Here is a 16268-nt window from a genome sequence, read left to right on the forward strand (position 1 = left end):
TTCAATATTCATGTTATCCAGCTTCGTGTACAGTTTGCGACCTAGCTGTCTACTGCAAGCATTGCTGTCCACAACCGCTCGCCTCACATTATAGGCACTGCCGTAAGTTTAATTCTGCCGGAATGCGGGCTTTGCACCTCCGGAACACGAGTCTATATCCGTCCCGTACAATTTTCCACGTTGTCCACTGGGTTCTAGTGGTGATGGTGTTCGACGGCTAACCTGAAGGTCACCAAATCAAATACTTCCGCGGCGGCCGCGTTTTCGATGATGGCGATAATGCACGAGGTCCGTTCACTTTGGTTTTTGTGCACGTTGAAAAACCCAGGTGGTATAAATTTCAGGAGCTCTCCGCTAGGGCGCCCCTCGTAATCATATCATCAATTTGTTATGCGACGTTAAACTCCAGCAACTGTGTTCATGAGTTGTCGTGGTTTGGGTTGTAAGAAAACAAAGAATGGAGAAAGAGAGAGAGAGAGTACTTAGCTGAAGAGTTATTGCCCATGCAGCGTTACAAAGTAAACTTCAAAGTAACGCTGATATTTGAAATATATATTATCTAAAATTGTAGCTGCCTAAAGGTGAATATAGGTCGCGCAGGCTTTGTTCCGGTCTCACGAAAAGTGCTCGATTCGCTGATTGGTATTTCCGTTTCTGCCTCCTTGCTTACGGCAAACGGTAATACTGTTAACGATTAACTTTATCAATCCTTCCTGGCTCCGCCAGCTATATATTCTCGATATATTTCATGTTGCCGCACTGCGTGCATGCAGGGTCGTACGTCGCGTGCCCCGCTGGGCTCGTGCGCATATCAGAGAGGCGCGCGCGACTTCCGGTGGTCCTGCAGCCGGAAATTGCCCGCCGCCGTGTGCGTGTCTGGCTTCTTCGTGGTACAGAGCGAAGAATCGTGTCGCGACACACCCCCGGCTTCCTTCTCTCTCTCCATCCCGTTCTGCCGTCATTGCGGACATGTTTGTCGTTCTTCCTGTGACATAACCGATAGAGCCTCGTATTGAAGGACTTCTCCTTACGACGCCTGCAGGATCAGATCGATCTCCTTGTATCCGCCTCCGGCTCATTTTGCCTCGTCTGTACAAGTAACGCCTCGAGACTTGGCCGCGCAGCGGGATGAACGCGTATGGCATGCTGTTCCCGCTGGAAAACTGCGTGCTTGTTCTCACGGCACGTTGGCTGGTGCGCCACGGATAAGTCTATAGCTGTTTGATGCCTTCGCGGCATAAACTGAAACTGTCGCGTATGATGTGTTTTTTTTTTTATTGTTTGACATTTGCTGCGTAGCGGGGCTTGCCAGAGGAGTGCTTACGTATATAACACTAACACTGGCCTCTTCGGCTGCTTACCGAACCCCGTTGTTGCTGAAAAGACGACGGCACTATCGCTGCTATAGTTGTTCGATTTTTAATTAATGTTCGTGGAAGCCAGGGTGTAGCATACTGACCGACTTGCCGTACCGCTGTACCGCGCACCACTGTACCTTTCCGGACCGAATTTTAGCCCCACAACACAGACTACGGGCCCTCTATATATAGAACGACCAGGACGTGGGTTCGAATTATAGGGCCACGGCGACCGCATTTCGATGGAGAAGAAATGAAAGAACGCCCGTGTATTTGGATTCGGGCGCACGTTGAATAATCGCTGATGGTCGGGCGCAATCGGGAGTCCTGCCGCTTTGATGGGCTTCTTAATCGCGGCTGTGGTTATTTTGGCTCGTAAAACCAGGCATTTTTCTAACCACCCGCCAACAGCCCAACTTTGTCTCCCGATTAAACCTTTATCCTCGCTCGGCCTGCACGATAAAGCGAACTGAGCTAGTACTGCTGCCGGAAGATGGCGTAAACGTGCTCAGCAGTAATTAGGCCATTAACTGGCTCTATAAGTATAACGAAGCTGGTGACAATAGTGACTGCGAGATAATATAATATAGTACTTATTATTAGATATATTTTGTATATATATGGTATCTTTGGGAGATGCTTGCTCCTTTAGATGAGCCGTCGACTGCTCCCCATTACATAAATTGTAACATAATGGACGCCACAGTCGTGGAAAAGGTCATGTAAAATCGCACTACGAAGTTACTCGGACACCCAGTGTTACAAGGTCACAAGATAAGAACAAACGCGCTAACACAGGAAGACGGAAACGCACGCACCCAATTTCTCTACGATTTCGCCTCTGCGGGGAGTGAGTGTTACCTGAAGTAAATACAGCTTAAGCGCAGTTATCGTCAATGAGATAACTCATCCAGGGGACGACTTACAGCTCATGATTGCTGAACTGGACTCGTAAAGTCGAAGAGCAGGTCCGAAAATTAATATGCACTAAACTAAAGTAATGTGCAACAGTCTTGGCACAAAAGAGTTGCTTTGCGATAGGTGGAGAGACGCTGAAATTTGTAAAGAAATGTGTCTACTTACACGTCGTAACCGGGGAGCCGAAGCATGCGAGTGAATTAAGAAGAAGAATAAGGATGGGGTGGATCAAATCCGGCAAGCATTCTCAAATCACGAGTGGTAATCTGCCATTAACCATCAAGAGGAAGGTACATAACAGCTGAATCTTGCCAGTACTTACCTACGTATAGCTCAAAGAGGGTTCACCTTAAATTGAGGACGACGCAGCGAGCGATGGAAAGGGAAATGATAGGTGTAAGCATAAGATACAAGAAGAGAGCAGAGTGAGTCAGAAAACAAACCGGGGTTAAGGATATCATTGCTTAAATCAAGGAGAAGAAATGGACATGGGCCGGGCACGTAGCACGTAGGCAGGATATAACAGCTGGTCATTGAGGGGTAACTGAGCGGATTCCCAGAGAAGGAATTAAAACACACGAAAGGGAGACCGAAAGTTAGGTGAGCCTATGAGATTAAAAAGGTCGCATGTATAACGTGGCAGCAGAAAGCACAGGACCGGGTTGGTTGACGGATCATGGGAGAGGCTTTTGCCCTGCAGTGGGCGTCTGATGATGCTGATGATGATGATGATTGTCAATTAGCAGTTTACGCAAACGTATGCGGTTACGTACGTACGTATAAATGTTTACGTACGGGAAGCTAAATCTTAGCCAAAACATGTGTTCCGGTAACGGTAAGAAACATTTGGTGTTTCAGAAACACGGTAACGTTAAAAAGTAATAATAATAATTGTTGGGGTTTAACGTCTCAAAACCACCGCACGATTATAAAAGACGCCGTACAGGGTAGGGCTCCAGAAACTTCGATCACCTGGGGTTGTTTAATGTGCACCAGAATTTAATTACAAGGTCCTCAAGCAATTTTCGCCGCCACCGAAAATGCGGCCGTCGCGGCCAGCCTTTCGATCCCGTGACCTGCGGGTCAGCGGCCAAGCTCCGTAAAACACTGTATACCGTGCCCATCATAGACCACCGTGGCATGTAACGTTAAAAAGTATACGGGCAAGCTGAAAACCCCTATTTCGTTTCCGTTTCGGTGGCGCACAGGTGAGACGGTTACCGACGCGGGGCGATCCCGCGGTTTCGGTAATCCAACACCATTTGTCGTGGCTTCGTGGTGACCGTCATCTGCAAAGCCGCGAGGGTGGCGTGGAACGCTTGCGCTTGGCCTCGGCGACGGGAAAAGTTGACTGATCGAAGGGTGAACGAAAGTCGGTCAGCGGCCTCCGACCCCGTATACACTCGTGCTACATACAGCACGGTCGGGCTGGGGGGGGGGGGGGGGGTGAAAAATGCTCGCCGTCGCGTGTCCCAATCTTTCCGCAGTTCCCTCCTCTCAGCGCGTGTGTAGCTGCCGCGCCGCGCGCTTTTCCGATAGCGTGCCCGAAGTGCGCCTGCCGGACGGCGAAATCGCGTGCGTTCGCATGCGCAGTTCCCTGGTGCGCGCTGCTCGGAAAGATGGGAAGTTCCAAGTGGGTCACCGCGGATGGATGAACGCCCACGCTGTCGGCGTCCTTTGTGTTTGGTTACGCGAAGGGCACGCGCGGGCGCTGAAATCGTGGAAGGTGCGAATGCGTGAACGTGTGCGCGCGAGTTCATTTGTCCCGTTTGTACTCTTTCACGTAATTCTGAAGCCTTTTTTTTTATGCATCTAGAGAAGGTTGACAAGCAGAGTTATAGTGTACGAACATGAATATGTGTGCGGGATCGAATCCCTTCCGTGGCGGTTTGTCCTGTGTAGTGCTCCCCTTTTGTCTCGCGTTCTTCTTGCGCTGTTAATTATTATTATTATTATTATTATTATTATTATTATTATTATTATTATTATTATTATTATTATTATTATTATTATTATTATTCATCTGCACCAACCAGCCCAGCTTACCACTATTCTGCATCAGACTGGCTGGCCGACATTTCCATTTATGTGGACCTATCTTCATAAAAAGCGCCTTGTCACCCCTTCGAACTAACGCGCCAAAGATGACATAGTGCTCTTTGGCAAATATTATTCTATCTTTTGAAACATCGGCCAGCCTGTCTGAAAAATCGATTCTTGGCCTGTATTCACAAAATAGTCTAAGTTAAAAAATATAACGATTCTGGATATATTACCATCTAATGTGGCTCACCGATGGGTGGATTCGCTTATGGAAGAAGTTTTGTGGATTCGGCCCCTTGTTTTTACAACCCGAATTGTGTTTCCGTCCGTCCCGTGGCCCCCACCTTAATATTTAGTTTTATCGATTTGGAAGAATGACGAGGCATGCGCGTGCTTTGTGCGATGTTCCTGGCGTGGCGCAGAATTTCTTCACATCCCTGTGCTTCACGCTGTGCAGTTTTGGTTCATTGTATTCTCTATCGCGTGCACATCTGCCGGTATTTATGTTAAGTAGTTGACCACGTGATCACGTATGACCGCTGACATGCGCTTACTTTTTTTTTTGTCTCCTCTTCTTCTTTCATCTCTCGCAGAATTCTATGGATCTGCCACCTGACAAAGCTAAACTGCTCAAGCAGTATGACGACGAGAAAAAATGGGACATGATTTGCGATCAAGTAAGTGACATCTCTTCCGCTCTCGTTGGCCGTGGGGCTCAGCTGGACACGCCCACAACAGAGTGCGGCTCGGCTGCGGAGTCCGGCTGAAACGGGTGGATGTATCGGCCGCGTACATGTGTTTGCCACTTTTCACATAACACCAGCTCGGCCTATCAATTTTAGTGGTCTGAGCTTTTTGCTCATTTTGACATGTCGCTTGTGTGAAAGACCTGTACCTTCGGGTATGTTCTCTTGTTAAGCTGCAACGAATATCATGCGTTCGAGGAAACTAACATTAGCTAACAGTGTTAGTTATATATTGAATTTAAACAGCAACACGGCTTACGAAATGTGAACGCTATCGTCTAAACATGTTACGCTACGCAAATGTGCTATAACAAGTTCAAACAGCCCTATGTAAGCCGTGTGCGAGCGCCCATGCCAAGATACGGCGCGCAACGCAAAATTCGCTGCTAAACATTCTGACGCTCAAGATATGTCGCTGCATATTACGTCACCTTCGCACAGGCACGGGCTGCATGCTTGTAGTAGTTGTGACGTAAGTTACGCAATCGTGTATTTGCTCTCACCATCAATGATTCGTCGTGCCGCAGGTTCACTGCTTCTATTATTTTGTTAGTTGGTCGTGTTAGATTATATGACGAATTTTAGTGCAACTTTATCTCCAATATGGATAGGAAGGTCCAGCCTTCAGAACTCCGGTGAGTGTACTCGTGATGTGTGTTTCGTATATCCAATTCATTGTTACCAACCGGATTGTCTGTGTAGCATATGTGGGTGGTTTCATAACATCGACTATCATCGAATGTCACAGAGCCATGTGTTTATTGAACGGTCGTCTCAGCCTTGTCAAAAAGCGATCCTTCGATCGTTTTCTTTTTCGCTCGCATTGCGGAAAAGAAGAGTGGTTTATAGCGATGTCTCGCTGAACGAGGCATTTTATGTTGTGTACTAATCCATTTTTTTTCTCTCTCTCTTTTGCCCCGTTCCCATCCTTTTCTTCATCCCCGCCTCCCACCCGCCCTTTCCACATCCTTCCATGTACGTTGGCCACCTTTGTCGACCACGCCTGCCCCCCTCATCCTCGCCCTTCCTTCTCGAACCCCGCCTTCACCCTGCGTAGGAAAAAGTGATCGCAAAAGAACCCCCCTCCTTTTACTTACGTAAATTAAAGACCTACCTTGATCCCCGAGCTTCCAGGAGTGCCAAGGTAAATAATCAAATGGTGTACGATGCCGTTTCGACATTATTGTTACCCATACAGGTATACATTTCTTCTTCTGCCTGAGTTTTTCTGCCTCCATGCATCGACCTCACTAACTGTGTGCGGGGTGGTTTTTTTTTTTTTTGCGTGCGGTGGTGGTGGAGGACACTAACTGGGGGGAAGGGGTCTTCTTGGAGTGTACGCGCCATTGGAATGAGACGCGTACCATGCGTGTGGTTTTGATAGGGACGCCATGAAAGAAACTAACCGCCCGCACTGTGTAACGCCTCTTGCCTTTTTCTTCTTTCTCTCTCTCTCTCTCTCTACATCTGTGCATATCTGCATTCCATGCGAATGTCTTTCTTCGGACTGCCAGCGGTGGAGGGTAAATATTGGAGTGTAATGACGTTGTGAACAGTGTCTGTTTGTTTCCTGTGAATGCGGCCTGTTTGGGGGGGGGGGGGGTTGAACTGCCTTTCATCTTGTTTGTGCATTTGACTCTTGAAGCTCGTTTGGGGAGCCAAGGGGGGCATGTGGTTTTACTCACGATAGCGAAGGCACTGGACACCTGTGTAACCTTTATTGGCATTGAAGCACTCGCAAGAAAGCAAAAAAAAATTGTAATGTAAAACAGCAAGCAAATGATAAATCATTGAAATGAACTTGGGATATTTGGCAGTGCTGCTATAAAACAGAAATTATCTTCTGAACCTACCTGAACAATCGGTTCTTCCTCCTCTTTCTCGAATGGTGGTAAATAAAGGGGGGAAAGGGGGCGGGGCAGATTGCTGAAAGACATTCGTGAGCCTTTCCACGTAGTACACCTTCAACCATAAAATTAAAAAAAAAAGACAGTGCCTTTTTCCTAGGAATACAGAGGTGCGCCTGTGCCTTCGTTTTCCACAATGTCAGATGACGTTGGATAATGCATGCGAGTATTTTTTTTTTTTTGCAAGTCTCTTATAACATTTTTTTTGTGTGTGTACGCGCCTTAGTGATGTCCGATTCGAGCGTTCGACGCAAGTGGTACATGTATAAAGTGCATTTAACCGCACACATATACAGTATAGTGAATGGGGATGACTTCCATTAGCGTTTAGTAGACAACCGAGAACAAGCGGCACATTGTAGCCGGACAAGGTTATAAAAATTACTGTACTGGTTGCAATCTCTTGCAAATGCGGTTATGGCAGCGTGCCGATGTCCGTGTTTATGCCATTTTGTTACGGTCATGTGCTCGATATTGCTATGTCACGAAAAGACACTACAAGATGAACAGAAAATTGCTTGAAGCAGCAGCAAGCTAACATTTGCAGATATAATTGAGCTGTTTTGAACTTCTTGCAACGAGCGCTTTCATAGCGAGAGAGACCGTAATCTGATAAAAGAAGAAGCAAAGAAACGGGCTTCAGGTTGCCCATCTCAAATGCCACCTATATCGCATTAAGACTGAACGATTGCAGTATGAGCAGTGTTTTCGTTGAAATAACTACTTGTGCACGGCAGATGCATACGCTGACAGATTGGCAGAGCCGCTATCTTGAAGAGAGGTCATATAGTGCGCAGTTTTAATTGAAACTTCAATAGCACTTTACGATATGTATTTATTTTTTCGCGTGCTAGAGTTCGATCCTCGAAAAAGTTCATAGTTTGTTCTCAGGGTAACACGTTGTTTATGAAATTCGAAAGCAGTGCATGAACTATACGTTCAATGGTGAGCATATCGCTTACTCTAGTTGCCGCTTATCGATTTTCCCAAGATGCGTCGTTTAGATGTTGCTCGTTGTCTGCAGCATGTTCTTCTCTCCTTCGTTTCTGGTTTGGTATAACACATCGTAATAACAAAATGTGTAATGTACTTTACAGGCGCATGTCATCTCTCGATAGTTATAGGTATAGCTCTTGTCTTCGTTGTACACGCTGCACGATACACGTGGTGTCGTATGTGCACGGGACCACTGTGCATGTGCTTGTGCATAATGTCACACATGCATACACACACCTTGTGAGCACTGTGTTTTTTTGTGTCAATTTGCATTTTCGTGTTGCATATATTTTTTTTTCTTCGCGAGAGTGATATCTGTACACTGCAAACTCGGTAGTAACGGTCGTTGTCGAAGCCACGCCGGTCTTTCAGGGAGTCAAACGCGCGACCTTTTTGTCACGTTGCGTCAACGAGGTCTTCTTTGTAATGCCTACTGATCAGTAGTGCATGTACGATTACGTGGTCATTACGTATGCACGTACAGCACTGATGTTTGTTGTGAGGCTGTTTAAAAAGCGTCCAAGGCGACAACTAATACTTCAGTGGGAAGTGCGTTTTAGGCCACTTTGGTGTTCAATAAGCCGGTCGGAAGTCTTCGGACAACGTGAAAATCAGTGGCATTACAGCGCTGCTTTGTAGTTTTTCAATTTACTGTTAAATGTTTGTGCCGATAAATGTCATCTTAGTTGAGCTTCTTTCTCTTATTGATATTATCTGACGGAAAGAAAAAAAGCGAAAAAAAAAGATCTGAAAATGGCATTGTGCTAGAACAAGTATCATTGTCGCAATTTAGCGGTTGACCTGGACCGGTAGTATGACAATGAGGGGCATTGATGCGAAGTATGTCGTTGGCGCAACGTAGTTAAATGTATTTGAACAGAGAGAAAAAGGAATCTCGAATCTTCAAGATATTGAGGCATTGAGGTTTTATGTTTTATTTTTATTGTAATTCACGGCATCTTTGAAATTCGCTCAAGACAAAACACTTGCAGTTAAAAAAAAAGAGAAAAGTTTGTTCATCACGGATTCCAGTTTCGATAGCGCGAAGTTGGTACTATACACGAGTCATATAAGGGTCATTATTTTTTTTTTGTGACATTGCGAGCCTAACTATTATTGTGTAATGTAGATATGATTATCGCAATAGGGTTATATATTTTTTTTCGTGACATTGCGACGCTATAGCCTACTCATTAGCGCGTAGTTGTAGATTCGAGTCTTCCATAAAACATACTCCTCCCATCGAATAATGCGTGCGGAGCTTGCTACTTGGCATATGTGTGCACGTGCGTGATCTTGTGTGTTCTGACTCCAGTTGGCTCCGCCCCCTCGTTGCCTTTCAGAGAAGACGAATGTTGGGAGACTCGAAATCCACTCAGGTCCTACGAGACCTAGAAATATCGCTGAGGACGAACAACATCGAGTAAGTGTGCGATGCCGAATATTCTGTTCATATTTTTTTCCTTTAAAAAAAAAAGAAAACGGAACGTATATCAGGCTAGAAATGCTCTTAGAACTATGCTCTCGCACAGGTCTACCCCATAGTCGCTTGTAAAGGGACAATATCATCTGAGTCATTGTTAAGACAACGCTGTTAAGACAACGTTAAGACTTCGTTTCGAAGCGCGTGCTTATCGCCAGACGGGGTCGAACGCCACAAAAGAAAAGCTACCGAGTTCTGCAGTATGCTAGCAACGTACGCTACTGAGACAGCAAGACGGTCACTTGACCTTGCTGCAAAACGAGGCTTGGTAATTTATATATACGTATATATAAAGGAACGCTCCTGGTTTAGCGTCGGTTAGTAAAAAAAAAATCTGTCTTTGGTTTCGAAGAAACAAAAGACCGTATATAATATAAGCGATGGTGTTTTTTTTTGTTCTTTTTTGACAAGGTACCATAAATGTGAAAAGTTCTATATATTGGTGTAGATGAAGTGTGCCAAAAAATGGCACGCCTTGTCTTCGGCAACGTATTTCGGCATATCATGACAGTGCCAAATCGTTTTGAAACTGCATTGCACCACATCAGGGAATGAACTTACGCGACGAGAGGCAGTGCTAACAGTGGCCTTCTATTGATCGGCTAAAGCTACGCATTTATACGGTGATGTGGCGTTCGCCATTGGTGTGAGAACGATTGCGACGCGCAATATTTCTGGCGTTATACATCGCTTCTGTTTCTATCTATCGTCTGACACCTCTCCCTGTTCTCGTTCTTTTTTTTTTTTCGTAGGTGGGTTAGAGAATTTCTCGACGAGCAAAACAAAGGACTAGAAGTGCTCATCGATTACCTGACGTTCCAGCTCGGATTTCTGAGGTGAGTCGGGGGCATTGACGTTTGGCTTTGTAAATTACACACTCACACTTGTCATTCTTGTCATTAACGAAGCCCTCGGTGCGCTCGCAAATGCGAAAGGAGAAAGAATGCGCTTATAAAAACGTTCGAAAAATCCGTGCTCGTACTTGACTAATTAAAAAAAAATCTTGCGACAGTCGATTCGTGAGGCAATGAACTGCTTTAGTGAAGCCGCTCGATGATCATTTGGAAGAAGTGCTTCGGGTCCAGTTTTAATGTACGAGGTAGTTTCTCTTTCTCTCAATTGCCTCTCCGATCAGTGCTTGCATGATATAAGTTCTACTGCTTTGTGCGCTTTGATATTTATGATTTCTGCTACTACTACTACTACTACTACTACTACTACTACTACTACTACTACTACTACTACTACTACTACTACTACTACTACTACTTCGTGTCGAAGAGAACGGGTCGAATAAAAACAAATGGCCCTCCTCAGCACTGCGTAGCACAGACACCGTTACATCGCTGATGCTTACGCGTGTGCAGGTACGACCGCGAGATGGCGATGTCTTCCACGGCCTCCGAGAATGGCTACGCTGCGAGTCCGGTCAACTGCCGCAAGTCCATCCTGGAAGTTGACACGCCGCGCCTGAAGCGCGCCACGCGCCACGCGGCCAAGCTGCACATGGGCGAGGCGGAGGACGACATCCACGTCTGCATCATGTGCCTCAGGGCCATCATGAACAACAAGGTGGGCGCGCATCTATGCCGCGCCGCCGGATTACTTCTCTCTCTCTCTCTCTCTCTCTCTCTCTCTCTCTCTCTCTCTCTGCGAAGCACTCTAGGGGCCCGGGCTGTCGTCTCGTGTGATCTAGTCAGTATAGCAGGGTGTGGGAAAGGGAAGTTGGGAGGGGGGGGAGGGTAAAGCATGGAATAGACGAATGGGAAAGGGAAGTGACGTTTTAAAGAAATGATTTGAAGGTGTTGAGGAAAATGAGAAAGGGGGAAGTGCGAGGCACTTTAAGGGGTTCTGGCTGTCGTCTGATGTCACCTTGTCAATATAAGAAGGAGTGGAAAGGGGAAGGTGGGATGAGGACGAGGGGAGGGTAAAGCATAGCATTGACGAGTGGGAAAGGAAAGTGATGTTATATTGCAATGATGCGAAGGTGATGAGGGAAAGGGGGAGGGGAGGGGGCGCCCCCGTATCATCACAATTGAGTGTTTCATTTTTCGCCAAGGACGCCGAGCAGGCTGCAAGTTTCGAACGCGCGCTTGCCTGTGAACTCTAACGTTGCTGAAGGGCAAGTGAATCATTGCTGCGCGTTTCCTTCAGCTTTCACCTTGAGTGCAAACTGCGTGCTTTTTTTTTTTTTTTGCTTCGCGTAAAGCAAGTCCGTAGGCATACGATAGCGTTCTTGTGATTGCCTTCTTTGGGCTGCTTCATCCCCGTAATGTAACGGGACTGCAATGGTGTTACCGAAAATGCGCGAAAATGCGGGTTGATCCCGAGGGAGTGTGCTGTCTAGCAGTCAGTCTCGCGTGTCACGTGGCTTCAGCCATCGTATTTGCATTCATAACGCGGCCACTCGTTAGTACCAGATAATGTTGGCTAGCATTGGTTGTACACTGTTATGTCAACAACATAACATTGTCTTCATTCAACCTCGTTCCAGTAATTGACTTACTTCTATAACAGCTTTTTTATAATTCATTTTGTCGTTAACTCTCGTTTGTACTTCTTACCCCGCCACATTTTTGACTAACTAGGAATTCGGAGATGTTTGTGTATCTTTTGACGTGTAGCACGTGCAGCGAGCAATCGCTCATTTGCTTATTGTACAGTGCATATTAAGTCGGCGCCATTTCCTTCCGTGTGCCGATTACGCGTGCGAGGGACACGGCGGCAAAGCCCACCGTGCTTGTTCATAACGGTGAGCTTCGCCGCATGCTCACTCTTGATGCGGCGAAGCATGCTTTGGCGATGCACTTGGCGTACGGGTTTTTCGGCGAGGGGGGGGGGGGGGGCAATGAAACGTCTCATTTCATCAGTTTTTCTCCACTGTACGCCCGACTCTTCCCTTTCTCCTTGTCATTTAATACACTATAGATTTATTGCTCCAATTAAGGTCGATTTGCATGTTTAGGAGTTTCTCCATTAAAAACTGTCACTTGTGTGCCATTTTAAAGCTATGAAAATTACTGATCAAAAGACAGCTAAAGCATCGCATAGTAAGTATACGGGGAGCCGTATATAGGTAGCAACTTGAACTTTATGTACACCGATTAGATACAGAACACTCTAGAATTCGTGTGTATATATGTTGCATACACTATTTGCGAGTTTCTAATTGTATGGCTGAAAACAAATGGCATAGATTGCCAGAGCTTTTTACCAGATGTCTTATGAATGGCAGCACTTGTATATTTCAATGCACTTGCAATAGAATGATTACTCTCAAATGAGGATGTGGTGAAAAAAGCCAGTTGAATTCTACCAAGGTACGGTGAGATGTGGACCTTATAATACTGAAGTTAGGCTGATATTCTCCATTCTTATTGTGAGAGTGGTTAACTCTCACTCTACATGCAACTTTCCTACTGGAATAGTCTTTATCACATTTTTTTTTTTTGCCCGTTCATCATCTGTACTTTTCATGTCCCTCTTACAGTTTGGCTTCAACATGGTGATTGAACACACACAAGCAATAAACTCTATAGCCCTGAGTTTAAACCACAAGAGCTTACGGTAAGTGTGCACATGAGATCTTACTTCTGTTGATTTAACAGTTTCACCTTTTGAATAAGAGTCACTCTTGCTCTTTTTTTATGATGTGCTTGATCATGGGCTTTTTGGGATTTGGTCATGAGCATGTAATCTCTGCTTTTTAATTCATGACATACATTCCATGAATGGTTTAGAGAGTATACTAAATCACTTTTCTTTATTGCATAGTAATATAAAATAAATTATCTTTTCACCATGTACGTGTTACAGAAATCTTGGTGGATGTGTACGGCATTACACCAATTCACATTAGGTTTTCTGTATATCATTTTATAGTTTTTGCATTCAAAGCAAACAATTTGCCTGATATTCAATGCTTACTTACGAAAAGGTAGTAGATGGTAAAATTTACCTGTGATGTTTCTGTGATGTTTTCCTTTTGAAGAAGGATGTTTAACTAACAGAACTTCGTCAAGACATCAGTTAGATCTTCAAGCGCACTCAATTTTGTGTGAACTGTCATTAAGCACTGATGAGTCTTTTTTCTGACTTGTATTTGCTCAGAACAAAGGCACTGGTCCTGGAACTGTTGGCTGCCATCTGCCTCGTGAAAGGTGGCCACCAGATCATCCTCAACGCTTTTGACAACTTCAAGACTGTATGCTGTGAACCACGGAGGTTCAAAACACTCATGGATGACTTCCGGGACTATGAGACATTTAATATTGACTTCATGGTATGCACAGGATATCCTACTTTAATAACACTGTCATAGGAAAGTGACAGAAATGAAATATATACTGAGGTTGAACAAGAGCATAAGAGAAATATAGTTCCTTTAGGCAAGTAGGTACAGCAGTGTTTTGTTTATGTTGTTGTGCACAATCATGATATAGGAAGTCTTTTAGCATGGACACGTTTATTAAAATTTGTAATCTTGGCTGGTTTCAAGTTGCACAAAGAGTGCATTAAACAAAGCAATGTTCATGTTACTCCTTATCTATTTCCTATTTGCATCGCTGGCTCAAATGGCTGTCCTCAAATGGTGCTTGCTTTATGCCTCTATTTGCACATACCTTATCACTGGCCAGTGAAACCCAATGTTTTACGAGAACCTTACTACTCCACATGCAAAAAGATCTATTAATGGTGTCCCTGCAGTATAATAGTGAATGATTGTTTTTCAATCCTTTTGCAGGTTGCCTGTATGCAATTCATCAACATTGTTGTTCACTCAGTCGACGATATGAACTTTAGAGTGCACCTGCAGTACGAATTTACCTTTCTTGGCTTGGACGAGTATTTAGAAAGGTTGCGCTCAACCGAGAGCGAAGAGCTTAAAGTGCAGATCTCAGCCTATCTCGATAATGTCTTCGACGTCCATGCCCTGATGGAGGACTCCGAGACCAAGAGTGCTGCCATCGATCGAGTTGCCGAGCTAGAAGCCCAAATTTCAAGGGTGGGCCTCTTACCTCCACGTTCTTGTTTGTGTTGTGTTTGTCAGTGCAACGTGAACGTCATTAAAGGTGTTCCGGCAGCATAAAATGCAGCCTCAAGGAGTTATAATTTCAAGCTCGAAAAGTGAATTTGTGGCTTTAATGAGCACGACTTGCGTTCTCCAATAATGAGGGGTTTCTCTCGGCGCACAGCTTCTACTAAGATGCACAAAAATGCACTGAGAGAAACGTAACTTTTTTAAACGTTTTAAATAGCGAGACGTTTAGCTTTGGTTGGTTTTAGTGTTTAGTGGCGCATAGGCAGCAGATCCTATATTGCACCGAACGCAATTACATTTTCTTTAAAACATTGGAATACCTAGGTGAGTCCTTGTGTGTGCAACCTGTGTTAAGCATTATAAACACCATCTTCTAAAAGATTCTTGGAAAAGGAATGCGCCTATTCCTAGAAAAATGTACTGCTTTTGTCCGGAGCAACATGGATTGAGATCTCGCCATTCTACATCAACTGCTGTGTTATTGTTATCCCAGAAGATTAACACAGCATCACACAACAATCTTGTTGTAGCAGTTCTCTTCATTCACTTAAAAAAAGCGTTTGATACTGTCGACCACAATATTCTACTAATGGCATTAAAGCACTATCAATCCCGCGGCAAAGTTTTTAGCTTATTTTTTTACTACATTGATTGACGTCATCAAATGGTCAGCATGCAAAATCTTACGTCGTCATTAATAAACATAAAGACAGGTGTACCGCAGGGGTTGGTCCTGGGGCCACTGTTATTCTCACGTAAATTATTTGCCATTCATAAGGCTGAGTTGCTAATGTATGCCGACGACACAGCTTTAATAGACGACACAGCCTTTACTGCATAGTTACTGCTGGCAACATAGCCGACCTAGGATATAAAGCTAATGAAGAACTAAAAAATATTTGTACTTGGTTTACCATGAACAAATTAACACTTAATGCACGGAAAACTTAATACACTATTTTTCACTCCCGTTACCGAAATGTAAACTACGAGTCACTTCAACTGAAAATGAGCGACTGCCTAACTTGAGCATGTAGAAGAATTTGTATATCTAGGTGTAGCATTCCACAGCGGATTATACTGCAAAATACAAATAAATTCTGTATGTACTAAGCTAGCATCTGGCTGCAGTAGGCTACTGGCTGCTAGAAATTATTTTAATAGCAATATTGCCTGAGTTCTTTATTTCTCATTTGTTCATTGTCACCTGTCATACTTCCTAGACTCGTGGGGATGGACCTTTAAAACTTACCTTGATCCTATCGGCATATTGCAAAAGCGAACACTTAAAATAATAGATAGTGCGGCCTATAATGAACTCAGCGTGCCTTTGTTTCACAAGTTGGAAATTTTACCTTTTGATTGCATACGGCAACATAAAACCATAGTCACCATCAGCAATGTCATTGCAAACAGTGTACCTTTTGATGTACCTATCTTTCCTTCCTTCTCCCAGGTCACTAGATGCATGACATCGTGCAATTTTAATCTTCCACCTACTAATAACGTCTATGGTGAACACTTACTACACTTTCTGGGAGCTAAAGTGTGGAATAACATACCACTTCAGATTAAAGATACTATGGCTTTCTCAAATTGCACTTAAATAATATTTGCTCCATATAGAACAATAGTAATGACCATGGACCAAACCTTAGACATAATTTGATGTTTCGTCTGTATTTGTTTCTTTGTTTGACGATGAACAAAGTGTAACAATGTTATAATTCTTATATTTCTGTATGTGCTATCATGCATTTATGTCACCTTAAATCA

At 44.4% G+C, this 16268-nt stretch overlaps 1 protein-coding gene across 3 annotated transcripts in view; it reads left to right on the plus strand.

The window, feature by feature from the left end:
* Positions 1 to 16268, plus strand: part of Frl (formin-like protein) — a 288169-nt gene that overhangs the window by 239437 nt on the left and 32464 nt on the right. For 2 of the 3 annotated variants that reach the window (XM_075891222.1, XM_075891224.1), the window contains 8 exons: positions 4913 to 4996; positions 6123 to 6263; positions 9312 to 9391; positions 10204 to 10287; positions 10819 to 11023; positions 12942 to 13018; positions 13562 to 13733; positions 14196 to 14456. In XM_075891222.1, the coding sequence (XP_075747337.1) occupies positions 4913 to 4996; positions 6123 to 6263; positions 9312 to 9391; positions 10204 to 10287; positions 10819 to 11023; positions 12942 to 13018; positions 13562 to 13733; positions 14196 to 14456 (1104 nt within the window). The remainder of the gene's footprint in view (positions 1 to 4912; positions 4997 to 6122; positions 6264 to 9311; positions 9392 to 10203; positions 10288 to 10818; positions 11024 to 12941; positions 13019 to 13561; positions 13734 to 14195; positions 14457 to 16268) is intronic. The other variant, XM_075891223.1, reaches the window with a different exon arrangement.

The sequence above is a fragment of the Rhipicephalus microplus genome, chromosome 1, assembly GCF_043290135.1.
Source record: "Rhipicephalus microplus isolate Deutch F79 chromosome 1, USDA_Rmic, whole genome shotgun sequence".
NCBI classification, from domain to species: Eukaryota; Metazoa; Arthropoda; class Arachnida; order Ixodida; family Ixodidae; genus Rhipicephalus; species Rhipicephalus microplus.